At 33.1% G+C, this 15,470-nt stretch overlaps 1 protein-coding gene across 1 annotated transcript in view; it reads right to left on the reverse strand.

The window, feature by feature from the left end:
- The window catches only part of TBX3 (T-box transcription factor 3), a 14,579-nt gene extending 397 nt beyond the window's left edge, over positions 1 to 14,182 (reverse strand). Inside the window, exons 1-7 of the mRNA XM_053702157.1 lie at positions 13,219 to 14,182; positions 11,450 to 11,717; positions 8,916 to 9,062; positions 7,606 to 7,682; positions 5,112 to 5,266; positions 2,383 to 3,029; positions 1 to 325 (exon numbers count right to left, since the gene is read on the reverse strand). The exon at positions 1 to 325 is cut by the window's left edge and continues 397 nt beyond it. Of these exons, the coding sequence (XP_053558132.1) occupies positions 1 to 325; positions 2,383 to 3,029; positions 5,112 to 5,266; positions 7,606 to 7,682; positions 8,916 to 9,062; positions 11,450 to 11,717; positions 13,219 to 13,601 (2,002 nt within the window). The 5' untranslated portion in view covers positions 13,602 to 14,182. The remainder of the gene's footprint in view (positions 326 to 2,382; positions 3,030 to 5,111; positions 5,267 to 7,605; positions 7,683 to 8,915; positions 9,063 to 11,449; positions 11,718 to 13,218) is intronic.
- Positions 14,183 to 15,470: the final 1,288 nt, after the last annotated feature.

Here is a 15,470-nt window from a genome sequence, read left to right on the forward strand (position 1 = left end):
ACTTAGGGGATAAGGAGACAGATCCAGAGGAAAGGGTTGAAGATCTGCTTGTCAGTTCAGAAGCAGAATCCAGAGCTGCAGGGCTGGGCACCAAGCTTGCAGGTTTTCCATCCACTGTGCCATTGGGTAAGGAGTGCAGACCCGTGGTTAATAAGCTACTGCTATCTGGTATTGGCATCGGAAAGGAGTAAGGGTTGTACCTTAACCTGGGTCGCATTGCATTAAGGAAAGGGTGCCTGTGGACAGCAGAAGAGGCTGCTGCAGCAGCTGCCATATAAGTGTAGGGATAAGAAAAAAGACCCCCAAAGGGAGACATTGCCAGCCCCTGTAAAACAAGCACAGGATAATCACATTAGCGTCTGTACAACCAAAGCTAGGTATTATAATGTAATCCCAGTTATACCAAATAAAATATGACAGTGGACTAGATTCACTAACATCATTCCCAGTCTCACAAAGTCCTATGATATCATATGCAACTGAAAAAAACAAGATGAAGCTTTAGTTAAAGGTCATATAGAACTACAAAAGAAATAGTAAAACCAAAAAGGTTAATAGTGAATCTAGCCCACCATTCTTAATAAACATATACATAATGAATGCACAACTTATCTGGAAACCACAAGTATTGATTAACAATTCTCTGTGATTTTAATATCTACATCAGAAAAATAAAAAAAAAATAATAAAAACAGGTCATCAAGTGCAGAAACAGACACAAATACTGTTATATAGTATAATTTTATATTTTAAACATTATTCTGCATTAGGATTGTTGGGAACATTAAAAAACACGACTAAGTGGAATATATTTATGTTTACATTTAGAAAAATATATATATATTGTTTTACATATGCTTCACTACAGGTGACACGTTTTCATGATTGTATGCAGCCCATTCATTGAAGCAAGCAAAGATGAAGTGTTAATGAAAAAAATGGAGAGACTGGGGGATATTTCTCTATCAGGAATATATACCACAGTATCAGTTGTGGATAAGTATATAAAATGTCCATGTAATATTGAAAAATGGGCTAATGATATTTAATCTCCAGCAATGTAAATGTCTTTTTCACTGTAAGAGTAATCAAATTGTGGAACTCATTGCCTAAGGAGGTAGTGAATGCCAATACCCTAGAGACATTTTAAAAAAGGCTTAGATACATTTCTGTCAAGAACCAGAATTCAGGAATATGATTTTTTTGTGTTAAATGGGTCACCTTTTAATGGGATAAAATAAAGCTCAATTTGATCTTTTATTGTAAATCAGGTAGGAGCTGTATAGATTGAACTCAATGGACTTCTGACTTCTTTAAAAATCATCTACTATGTTACTATGTCATGTCAGAACCAATCAAGAGTCCTTTCAGGAGTAAAAATAGGTCCAATATTTGATATTAAAGGGCCATGATACCCACATTTTTTCTTTCATGATTTAGAAAGAGAATGCATTTTTAAACATCTTTCTAATTTACTTCTATTATCTAAATTGTTTTATTCTCTTGATATTCTTTGCTGAAAAGCATATCTAGATATGCTCAGTAGCTGCTGATTGGTTGCTGCACATAGAAGTCTCATGTGATTGGCTCACCCATGTGCATTGCTTTTTCTTTAAATAAGGATATCTCAAAAATGAAGCAAAATAAATAATAGAAGTAAATTGTAATGTTGTTTAAATTTGTATGTTCTATCTGAATCATGAAAGAAAGATTTTGGGTTTAGTGGCCCTTTAATGTTGTTGGACAAACGTGAGTCATACTAACATACAGCTCCGGTAAGAAGATATTAAAAAGGTGCAACAAACCAAAGAAATGAATCAGTATTAATAAACAATTCTCACATTTAATGGTTTAAAGTTGCTAGACAGAAATGAAAAGGAAATATATCAATTTTTTCAGTTTGTTTCTAGGTGCTGAAATACTTGATGTAGTTCATTGTTTTATCTACTGTGATGAGCAATGAATATTTATAATTTCTGACAACCTAACGTTAGAAAAATATATTGTGGTAATAGTATTTCAACATTTTATTTAAAAGCAAAATAAATAAAACACACACCATACAGGAGAAACATATAATTATGACAGTATAAATGTTATAGTGATATATTATTCTTGTACTTGGGCCCTGTGGCTCTGATGTTAAGTAACAACCTCTTGTCATTCTGTAGCAATAGTATAACCTCTATTTAACTGGATAGGACTAAAGCAATGTAAAATATTTAGTAGTGAAGTAACAATTCTCTACATTTTTGCAGTGAGTTACTGTGTACTCAGATTTATGGGGATGATAGATAAAAGTGTTAGTGACAGACAGGCAATCTATATACTTGATAAGAATGAGAACTCAGTACTCTACAGAATCAATTCAGCCCATCTTACCTGGGAGGCTAGAACATGCTGCTGTAGGTGGAAAGGTAAAGCAGAGGCCCCTGGAAGTCCTTGGGATGAGGAAGCCATGACAGTAGATTCAATGCTGCTCACCCCTGATGTCGCTCCTGAAACTGCCAGTAATGGATTCATCCCAGCCATGCTGGAAAAAGCTCCTCCCATTGCAAACTGGCTGGGGTGAAGGAGCAGCGGATGTGACGCACCTAATGGGTTAAAGAACTGCTGCCCTGTTAAGCCTGGAGGGAAGCCCAAGTTCTGTAAATGTCCCTGAGAGAGATGGTGAGGGTTAGTGTCTGTGTGCAGAGACATGGGAGGGTAGGTTTCCTTGGAGTGTTTTGGTTCGTCTAGTTTGTGAGAGTCTCTACTGGGGCTCTTGAGATCCTCAATGCTAAGAACCCTGCTACTCGAAGAGATCTGTCCTGGGCTGTGCCGGGAGTCAGGAGAGTTCTTTCCAATTCTGCTGCTCTGCTCCCTGGACTTGCTCCCTAAATCGGAGGGAAAAAAATGAGATTTGGAGGGGCTGCCTCTCTCCTTTGAATCCTCAGCAGTTGTAGTTGAGATTTTGGCAGAGTCACAGGCTTCAAGTGTTGCTTCATCCTTGCTTTCATCATCACTTTCCCCTTCGCTATGGCAAAGATCTAAAACAAATATGGTATAAATGTTAAAAGATGTAACCTCCCTCTTCCAAATATAGAAATCTACCAATGTACTGATACTTTATAAACATGTCAAATATTTAAAAAAATAAATAAAAAAAATGTAAAAATATATCCTACATCATATAATAATAAGAATATAAGCTTTGATCACTATGTTTACTTTGTGTTTGTATACTTATGCCATTGGTACAGCATTTACATTCTGCTTTTTTGTTAAGTCTTACCCCTAACTTTCAACCATAACTGACAGTTTTTAGACCCTTATACAGAGTAAATCTGTACATTAGGAAGTCTGTCCAAAAAGCTGTGATCTTCCAGCCACTTGCCACTTGAAAAAGTCATAAGGTCGATCAAACTTGGCCATGTCAAGAAAAACAAAAGTCCAGCTATCCACAAATATTTGAGATGTCAAAAAATGACCAAATTTAAAATGATCCAAGTTTAACCAACTTCTCATACAATTTGCTTAAACTGATTTCTGATAAAACATTTGCTTGAATTCAGATTTATTTAAAGGGACAGTCAGCACTAAAATTGTTATTTAAAATAAATGAATAGATAATGCCTTTACTACCCATTCCCTAGCTTTGCACAACATTGTTATATTAATATACTTTATAACATTTAAACCTCTAAGTTTCTGCTTGTTTCTAAGCCACTACAGACAGCCTCTTATCACATGCTTTTTAATTTGCTTTTCACAACAGGAGACTGCTAGTTTATGTGGGCCATATAGATAACATTGTTTAAGAGTCAGCACAACACAACACTAATTGGCTAAAATGCATGTCAATAGATCATAAATAAAAAGTCATATGATCAGGGGGCTGTCAGAAGATGCTTAGATACAAGATAAAACTTATATTAATATAACTGTATTGGTTATGCAAAACTGGGGAATGGGTAATAAAGGGATTATCTATATTTTAAAACAATAACAAGTCTTGTGTAGACTGTCCCTTTAAACTTTTGAGCCTTTGAAACTTTGAGACAGTAAACAGCTAAACCCAAAATACAATTATTAAATTAAAATACTGTAATACTGTATAAAAATGCAATTATAATATTACATTTAAAATCTAATAATATTAAATTACACTTTAAAAATTATATTAAATTCAATATCTAATTTAAAATACTTAATTTCAAATTGAATTTATAACATACTTAAGGTAATATTATAAAAAACTTCTAATGTACTTTAATGTGTTACGTTTGTATTTCTCACAATCAAGCACAATTGAAGGGTGGGTGCATTTTAGTAATTTTATTTAATTAGGTCTCCCTTTATTAATTGGCTCAAAAATGATTGGCGCCTGTATTTTTAAAATATATTGATACCAAAAGTTTGCTGTAGTTAGGTCCTTGAGATCTATAGTTGCTACTTCAGATAAATTGGGCTGAAGTCGGTTAGATTATATCTTTGTAGATAACTGATCTGCTATGCTTGTATTAAATCAAGTTGACTGATTCTTGTGGGTCACAGCTTGCACAACTGTACACAGTCCACATTTCCACCATTTTATCTGCAACTTACACATCACATTTCATCATAATAAGCCAGTGAAAGAAATGTATGTTTAAACTATCACATTTTACCTGGAATTAAACTATAGGGTAAACACAAAAGTCAACATAATATTAATGTTATCACTTTTTCCCCAGTAAAAATAGACTATATAATTATCCATACACAACCTCCAATAGTGTACTGCATATCTAAGCAGGCCTCTCCTCCTAGATGGTAAGTCTGGCCTATGTACAAATCTAGCTGGCTCCTATGTTCAGTGTTTTAAATTTTGTGTCCACCACATATGCATTTTATAAGGACAATGCACTGGGTAAAAACAAAAAGTTATTTGAAAACAACAGCTAGAAATGGGCAATGAGTTGAAATGAATGGGCCAGCTTGCCCGCCCCCACCCCCCGCCAAATAACCTCCAGCCTCATAAAGCACACAAGGGAGGATTAGGAAAGATAAGTAATTTGCACTGCTTGGCATATGATTTCAAGAGGACAGAGAGAGATAAGTGATAGGATTAATGGGGGGCTGAAATGTACCTTTAAAGTTTGAAGTGCCCACTGCTGCACTGGGAGAAGAGGTCTGGGCAAAACATTTAAATGCGGTGTGTTCATTTGAGGATTCATCTGAGGTTGGATTATCCTTCTTCTGATGCTCATCAAATGCTCGCATGGACTGGAGGGTCAGTTGTTTCCTTTAGAAGAGTAAATCAGAAGTTTAATGTCCCATAATTCTGCCTATATATTATAAACAGTCTATTGTATGATGCTGTTGACCTTTGCTATTAATTGGTCAGATGCTGCTGACATGACTTGACACATTAAATAGCAGATTGTAAGCTCTTAAGGAACTATGAGATAGTTAACACCTTGATTGCCAGAAAAGATGCATTTGGGAAAGGTTTTTTAGTACATTCATTGCAAATGTTTCCATGGATGAAGAAGTCTGAATATATCTAGGTATCCACAAAAAATCCTAAAGTTTGCCTTCTGATCCTTCTCAGTCCATTTTTATCACCTTTATCCCATTTCTTTCCTGCATATTGTTACAAGCTGATGTATTTTACTAACATTTTAAATATAGCTATTGCACATCCTTCACTGAATTACTAAATAGGGAGGGTGCAGAAATTATAAGCACAATCTATATGTATCTACTGTTCTCAAAAATGTGGAACATAAAACAAAAAAAAAAAAAAAGCATTTGGCAAAAGAGATTGAAAACAAACACCAGAAATGTGTTCTATTAACTGCTAGTGAAAAACAACCAAAATATGTAACAGCAAACTGTCAGTCTATCCTTTGAGTCCAAGGTGTGAGAAATTCTTGGGGTTTTTACTAAAAAAAAAAAAATAGAAGACTCCTCTTAAAACCAATGTGGTAAAATATCTCTGAGCTTTAGCTTTAATTGGACCCCCTCCTCTATAAATATAGGAAGTTTCACTTTACTAAAGGCAAGTGGATGCCAAAAATAGTTTTATTAATTAGGTTTACATTGCTAGTACTCATTTTACAAGAATTTACATAAATATATACGGTATTTAAAAAAAGAATGCTTTCATGGAAAAAAATATCCTTCATTTATATGAAACATTAAACATGTTTAAGAAGTCCATACCATATAATATTTCAATGTTCTGTTTTTTATCACGTTCTGAAATAGCGTTTGGTTTTACATTACTTCTATGGCACAGTCAAAAGACTCATTTTATTTAACCAAATTCTGCCTTAAAAAAAAAACATTTTGAAAAAAAATAATAAAAAAAAATAAACTCTTAGGTAAATAGCACGGAAGATCTTTTCATATGTTTAAGGCAATAATTCCAAAATTATACTGGTTCCAACTGTGAGGAAGTTGAAAGATTTAAATTCAGCATATGCCATTATTGTGCAATGAAAATGTACATTTATCTACAAAGAAATTTGTATAAATTACGTGTGTGTTTATCTATGTGTGTGTGTCTAGACATTGTTCAGATGATGTTTCATTATATATATATATATATATATATATATATATATATATATATAGTATATATATATATATATATATATTGTTTAAAAATACAGAAACACGGATAAAATGTTTATGGTTAGACACCCACATCATTGTGTACATACAAAGGTTTCACAATGGTTAGATATCTACACATCCAAGTGTTCTCCCCAGGACACACCAACCGGCTGATTTTACTAACCACCCACTACAATTTAAGCCAATATTAAAGGGACACTGAACCCAAATTTTTTCGTTTGTGATTCAGATAGAACATTACATTTTAAGCAACTTTTTAATTTACTCCTATTATCAAATTTTCTTCATTCTCTTGGTATCTTTATTTTAAATGCAAAGAATGTAAGTTTAGATGCTGGCCCATTTTTGGTAAACAACCTGGGTTGTTCTTGCTGATTGGTGGATAAATTAATCCACCAATAAGAAAGTGCTGTCCAGAGTCTGAACCAATAAAAAACAGCTTAGATGCCTTCTTTTTCAAACAAAGATAGCAAGAGAACGAAGAAAAATGATAATAGGAGTAAATGAGAAAGTTGCTTAAAATTGCATGCTCTATCTGAACCACAAAAGAAAAAATTTGGGTTTAGTGTCCCTTTAAGCTAAAATTAGCTAGTATTACATTTTGTACATTGTTTGTTGCTGAAATTATTAATAAATGAATTCAAATTTCGCAATTAATTTGTGATTTGGATACCAAAAGTTAAAGTTATAAACAAAAGAAAATGTTATAATATTGCAAGGTATTACACTACCCCCACCCGGCTACTTCATAATGCCACCCGGCTGACAACATTTTCTGTGGACAACACTGCACCCTATCATAAAATTTCTAGGAAATTAACATTGACTATAAAGTAAAGTAATACTTGTAGTTGGCTACTGCCTTGGACGTTATGTGGCCTTTATGCAGCTGAAGAGTTAATTTCTATGCGTGGACTGGAAGATAATAAAGAATATTTCTTTCTTCCTGCCAACCAAAATAAACACAACTGCTTTGTGACTCTGCCATTTGGAGCTCACCTTTTCTCTCTTCTCCCATTCCCTGTGTCACGGAAGCCTTTGGCAAAAGGATTGTTATCAATCTTTAATTGAGTGATCTAAGGACAAAATGTAGAATAAAAGGGAAAGGGTTCAGCTCTCAATTTCCAAATAAAACAAACATTTTTTTTTTTTTTTTTAAATGTCACTTTATCAATATAAGTCATGTTCTGCAAAATATATGCTTTGATTATTCATTACAATTTAATCTTCATCTGCTACAAACAAAAATATATTTAACATGTTCATTGCTATGCAGCGAGTCAAAGGTTCCTGGCACTAAAATATATATAAAATGAAGCAGTGTATTAAATTTAGGCCAATCTTTTCCGAATGCATCAATTAAATATAAATGCATTTTGTTATATATTTATTTTTTTACAATGAAACTGCACTGCAGGGAACAATAAAATATGTTGTGCCTAAGATTTGCTTCAAGTCTACGTCATTTGCAATTACTATTTATTTACAATATTATAAGTCTCAGTACAGTATACAAATAATATACAATTTGGAGGAATAAACAAACACTAGTTTCTACAGACAATCAGTGAAAAGTCTACTAATAAAGTACATATTTGTTTCATATGGCAAAATATTGTGCATATGCTTTATTAAGCACAGCTTTTTTAATTAAAAATTAAACTTTGTGTAGTCTCTTACAAACTGCAATTATTTTTTATTTTACTTTGGTGATATCCAAATAAAAAGTAAAATATAATTTATTACAAATATTGCTCCTTTCATGTTTGCAGGTCTAAAGAATTATGCAAATTATGCCAGATATTGTTCAAAGTAATATTGGTGATACAAAATAAATTGTGAAACAGCTATAATATTGTAAAGTTCAGTAGACACCTCTATGAAAATATGAACTATTTAAAACATATTTAAAGTACTGAAAACATCTACTTTGCAGTAGATACGTTTTAAGGCATAAACAGTGTGCACTTCAGTCAAGCATGTCTCATGTAATGTATATTTATTCAGCTATATAACAATTCAGGACATCAAATTGCATTCATATTGTTAAATATTCACAAGCAACAAATATATTAACATTGTGATCTTCTGTGACAGACTGTACACTGATAAAGATGTGTAAAGTCCACCTAGTACAATAAACTTTATTTACACAGACTCTATTTTCACAGTTAAGGTACAATCATACATAGAAAAACTGAGTCTGGTTGGGGGTCTTGTAGAACAGGATTTCTGATTTGCAGCAGCAATGCATAATAAAATTGTAGAAAAGCCAAAGCACATTAGATAAATGTCTATAATAGCCTTACCTTATCATTCTGGTATGCAGTCACTGCAATGAACTCGGTCTCAGGGAACACATAAGTTCTAAATGTGCTGTAGGGTAATTTCAAAATGTCATTAGCTCGCACAATGTGAAACCTTGGCTGGTATTTGTGCATGGAGTTTAAAATAGTCTAGAAGAAAAAAATAACAAAACTTGGTTAAAATATTTGTGGTGATAACTCTATTTCATTCAAATTAATAAAACATATACACATGTATGTATTCTTAAATATATGTGTACCATAAGACACATTATGTACAATAAATGGTGTGCGAACACAAACATAAATAAACGTGTTTATATGCAGCAAGTTCCAGGAAATGTGTGTTCAATACATCAGCATTGTTCAGAATTAATAATCATCTCACATATTTAATTTGCATCAAGTAATAATCATCTCACATATTTAATTTGCTTATTCACATTATTAACTAACACTAAACATTATTTATATTTTAGTTGTTGTATAGGAATCTCGTGAAGTTCTGCAGTTGACATATATGACGTCAGAAGGGCCTTATAATCTAGAAGTTTACAGAAATTATTAGGATTGTTTTTTTGGTTTTTTTTTGCTACCTTCATCTAAAATAAACATTAATAGAAAAAAAATCTCATGTAACATGTTATATGTTAAATATTGCATATAATGCAATGAATTTGAGTATATAACCAACTTTTTTTTTTTACTCAAAGGTCAAAGTATATCTGACATAATTTATCACCCCCACTTTTAACCAATTAACGTGTTTATTTTATCCCATTAATAAACCCCTTTCATCAACTGCAGCAATAAAGGCATCAAATAATTATTATATTACGTCATGTATATCTATCTATCTATCTATCTATATATATATATATATATATATATATATATATGTGTGTGTGTGTGTATCACACAAACATGTTTCAACTGTAATTTTAATTCTATAGAAAGTTTCACTTATTCATTAAAAAATAATTCACACCTTATACAATAGAGAATAAAAGAAAAAAATTATGTTTGGCATGACACAGAACCTTATAACATATACAGTATCCAAAGCTAGATAATTATAATTATTTTTAATTTTACAGGCATTATTTTGAATGTTATGATGCATTGCATTAATATAGTAAAAGTGTTAGCATATAAATATCACTTATTATATTTCATGAAATATACTGAAAATATTATAATTGAAGAAAAATATGGCATAAATGAAGTTGTAAAACCACAAACTGTTTTGTTTTTTTACTTTTTTAATATTCCAGAACATAAACTCCTAATATAAACTCCTGATATAGGAGAAAAGAAACAGCTATTCTTCAAAATATGAAAAACTAATTATAACATAATGTAATTTTAGAACTCAAAAATATTAATTAAACAATAATTTTGCCCACTAGCACATACAGTAATTGTACTATACAAATGGTTATAAGTTACATATAGTCTAAAGCTGAATATGTAAAGGAGAGGAGATTGTTTTTGGCACAATATACTACAAATGTATTATTTAGTAATAAATAATAAACACATATGATCTAACTAAAGAGTAATAGTTCAAAGTCTTTACATTTCATTTTTACAATATTCCAGGTTTTTAAAATTCTCCAAAATGAGTAAAAGTGAACACCGGTTAGCTCAACCTTTTTATATTTCAGTAAAGATTTTATACTCACAATGTTTTCCTTACTGAACAAATATAACATTCATAAAATTACACACTGAGAGTAAAAACAATTAATTGTGTACAAATCTGTTGTATTTTGAAATTATTTGGGTTTTAAGATGTGGGATATCTATAACATATATATTTCAAATTCATATCAACTTATTTTGACACAGTACTGCGGATGCTATTTTTTTTTAAATGTAAACATTGATTTAATAAGTACAAATGCACAGTAGCTTGCCCTCTTCCTTTCTGGACCTAAAGTAGTATACAAAAAATTATATATATATATATATATATATATATATATATATATATATATATATATATATATATATATATATATATATAAAATAAAAAATAAATACTTAAGATGTTCAGTGAATGAATACCATTTTGGAACTTTTGCAAAACTGTATATCTGTGTTTACATAAGCCCATATTTACATTATTTCAGATATACCACATTTCACCTGACATAAATGTTCAGAATTTCCAATAGAAAGCATTGTTTATAATGTTTTACTAAATTATATTATTAAATACTTAAAAGTATATTTCACAAAAATTGTATAAAATTATTTGCACTTACAACTTTGTTTTGTGAGTGCGTAAATTAACATAATGTTTTCTTTATTTTTTTTTAACGTAACATTGTCAACTCTTTATTTTTTTCCTAGAATGTAAACAAACCTAATTTAATTTGCAACAATAATTATTTAAATTCCATAAGTAATTTTGAAAATATACAATTTTTTTACTGTTAAAGAAATTAATGATAATTGAGTGCATAATTTGTATTTACTAAAACAAGGAAAAAAATATTAAAAACTGATAAAAAAAAAAAACAACAACTTACAAATCCGTGTTTGTCAGAGATATTGTTAGTGAGTTTGAGCTTGTGGAAGGTGACAACTTTAGACATCCACTGCTCTCCAGTAGCTGGACTATCCGGGTGGATATACATTCTCTTAGGCATCTCTGGATCCGCTTTCCCTGCGACCATCCAGCGGGAGTTGTGGAACTTATATCTGCAATCATCTGCAGCAACTATGTCCATCAATAAGATATACTTGGCTTTCTTGTCTAGGCCAGTGCATCTGACTTTAAATGGGGGGAACATTCTCCTATAGACACAGGTATAATAAAGAAATGCAAACCATCATAAATAAGTACCATACACGTGATCACTACCTACAAATAAGTATTTTCTAAATTACAAAATACTAAACTTTAACCCATATTGTGCGTACGAGTGTGTATATATATATATATGTGTGTATGTATATACACAATACATAGACAGATATTCATATATATATAAGCCTTCCTGAAGTATCCTAAAAAAAATTAAGAAGCCTGACCTCTCAAAATCTTGCTGCTGACCCTTAAATAAATAAATAAATATACATACAGTGTTCTCCCCAGGACCTATATAGCGGCTGATTGTACTGACAACCAGGCTAAAATTTTAGCCAAATATTAAGCTAAAATTAAAAATGTTAAATTTGTATTGCACATATTATTATTAAATGATACATTTATGTTAAATTATGCAATTCATTTGTGCTTTCCATAGCAGAAAATTATATAATATTAGGGTGGCTATGTATTTTTGTGTATATATATATATATATATATATAATTTTGCTCATTAAAATGTTAAATTGCTTCTAATCTATGTGTGTGTATATAAGTGTATGATTCACATTCATAATAATTTAAATAAATTGTTCTTTCTATTTTGATCTGTATGCACTTTGTTGCAGTGTCTGTGAAGGTACAAAGGGGCTATCAAAGCTTAAAATTGCAGATTAATATTTAACCTTGTCACTGCCATTTTGTACAGCATTTGACACAGTAATGAAAAAAAAAAAAGATGTTCGTCCGGGAAAAAAATATATAAGCAATCCACCATAGGCTGGCTAGTACTGTGCACGAAATAATGCAATATAGAAAGTAAAGTGCAGTGTGAGCTCTGGAGACTGTAATCTACATGAAGGCCAAAGCTGATATTTACAAAACCAAATGAGTTCTCTGTATTAAAACCAGGAAACGCGTGACATCATAAAAATGATTCTCTCCTAACCTTTGGTGCAAACTTTGACCGCAATTGTAGCGAGAAGTTATGTGGGAGAAAATGTGGCATCTGCGCTGCTTGACTTTACTTAAATTTAGAAATTTCAACAGTAATAATATGTACTACAGTCACGGAGACTTGCTTATATACAGAAATGCATGTATTAATTTACTAAATGTAAATGCTGTATGGATGAGTCACACACACATATATATTCACACATATTCAAATAGAAACTGTTTTATGGCAAGAACACTACCGTGTTTCATTGCCAATGTATACAAACTCCAAAACAGACAACATAAAACTTAGTGCGCACATTCTTGTAACAGCGAGCAGTACATAAGTAACTAAAAATAATAATAATAATAATAAAAAGTACTTTAAACGGTCTCTTTTAAGCCTAACAGCTGTTATGCGCTGTTATTTTATAAAACATTTATTTTTAAATTTGCAAAGGTTTCTTTTTTTTATCTGGCGTTTAGGGCTTTGCACTGTTAAGAGTTTAGGACGATTATTGGAAAAATAACTGCAAAGCGTTGACTAACCTCCCAGATTTAGTGATGACCATCTCAGTTCCTCTTTTGTGGAACTGATCCCAGAGATCATTGGCTTCCAGGTGGACTTTTGGATCATCTTCAACTTCTTCTTCAGGTTCAAGAGTTTTGAGAGGCCTCAAATGAGCTTGGTGACCCAAAGAAAATGGGATGCCAGTCTCTGAGGCACCCACTAATTGATCCATGATGGGCTTGGCCAGGGCACCATGAAGGGAAAGAGCAGCCCCATTGGGTGGTAGGGACAGGGTTGGAAAAAAGGGAGGCTGGTGTCCAAGAACTGCGCTCATTGCAAAGTCCGGAGCCCTGTGTGACAGGAATGGGTGGTAAGCCATGCTTGACCCTGTAATTATTGGATCTCTCATGGGTAAATTCATTCACTTCTACCCTCTGGATCGCACAGGTCAGGGCACACAGTCCTGTTTCAGCAGACTTCACATGAACATAATAATGGCACAAATGTTTTATAAATAGGACAAGCAGAGGGTTAGAAAATTAGCTCAGTCAAAATGGCCAGATGCAAACAGCTCCAGGTTAGATGAAAAAAAGCATTGTTAAAATCCTCAAGTAGGTGAAAGCTGGGATTACTCCTCTCCCCTTCCGAGCATTAGACATGCAGTCTTCTAGCAGATCCCTTATTCTGTGCAAGCTGCAGCCACTCCAAAGGCACCTCCTCTTCAGAGCCCTGCAAACAGGTAAGGAATCAACACCAAAAACTCAATTAGTCTTCTGTTCTCTTCTCACTTTAAAATGTTGTTCCTCTTTTTCTTCCAAATTTTCCTTGTGTCTTGTAATAAACAAGATAATTGGGCAACTCCCTTTTATGGGGAAATTCCTTTAGAGTAGAATAAATGGAGAAAGGAAAATAGAAAGGAGAGAGTGGGAGAGAGATACTTTCGTCTCCAAATATTCTCAGTGTGAATGTAGTCTCTCCTTACAACAGATCCTAGAGATGTGTTGTGGCAATGCAAGCAGTCCAGACCTAGTTGATTGGCCCTTTGACACTTTTGGACCAATTGTGTGGCTCCATAGGCGTGGTTTTGACAGGTCTGGTGGATGGGGACAGGACTGAGTTATAAAAAGAAGGTGTCGGAAGCTGTAAAGTTGCAGCAAAGCATCACTACTACATAATGCTGTGTGAATATGTCAACATGATGAGATGGGAGGGGACAGAGCAGGAAGGTGTAGGGGGTGGAAGAACAGAACAATCTATTCAATCCCTGGCAGGGAAAGTCAGTTACCTCTAGGTGGCTTTGTAGGAAAGAGAGAAAAAAAAACGCCATAGCAAGAGATCTGGACACAAGCAGCCCAGAGGGAGGGAGCAGGCTGGGTCTGGCTGCATGTGGTAACATAGGCTTCCCTCACGCTCCATCTGCAGCTCTGGGGACTGTTCCAGAGACGTTTTGGTCATTTCCAATTCCGACTTATCAGCAGTCTCTCAGTGGGGCTCTCATGTCATCGCCTGTTCCTGCACAATGGCAGGAAGGATAAGTGCGAGGAGTTCAGAGTTTGTAAAGCTGGGCTTGAGGGAAGCGGAGACCCGAGCACACACACCGTAATGTGCAGCTTGTCTCCGTGGGAAAACCCCGCTCATTGCTGGGCACACGGGGCGTTTTACAGGGTCTGGCAGTGTTACTTATAAACGTGTAATTAAAATCTGAGGTCAGTTTGAATCCAATGTTTAAACTGCAAACATTTACAGCTCTCGTTTCTATATTCAGTATGGACTTTTAATACTATTTATTTGTGAGCAGTTTTTGTAATTAATAGTTACACGTATTTATATTACGTCATATGTTTAAATATTTTTAAATGCGTATGTGTGTTATACGGTGACATACTTCGTAACTTAAGAAATGTAAATACTAATGTATAATCCATTTTAGTAGATGCAATTAAATATGTGCGCATGCATGTATGTTTTTATGTATATGTCTATATATATATATATATTATATACACACACACACACACACATATATATATATATATATATATATATATATATATATATATATATATATATATATACACACGATCACACACATATACAAGCTTCTCGTTATAAATTCCCACCCCTCCACCTCTTTTCCCTCCTCCATGCTGGAGAAAGTGTATTTTCTAAAGGATTTAGCCTCTAATCTCCCAGACATCAGTCTTTCTTCTTAGCACTAATTCCGTGTGATATCTCACCCTGGGATCACAGGGACAGATTGCCAGCCCTGTAGCCTTTCTTCACCCCTACA

Source organism: Bombina bombina, chromosome 2 (assembly GCF_027579735.1).
Source record: "Bombina bombina isolate aBomBom1 chromosome 2, aBomBom1.pri, whole genome shotgun sequence".
Classification (NCBI taxonomy): domain Eukaryota; kingdom Metazoa; phylum Chordata; class Amphibia; order Anura; family Bombinatoridae; genus Bombina; species Bombina bombina.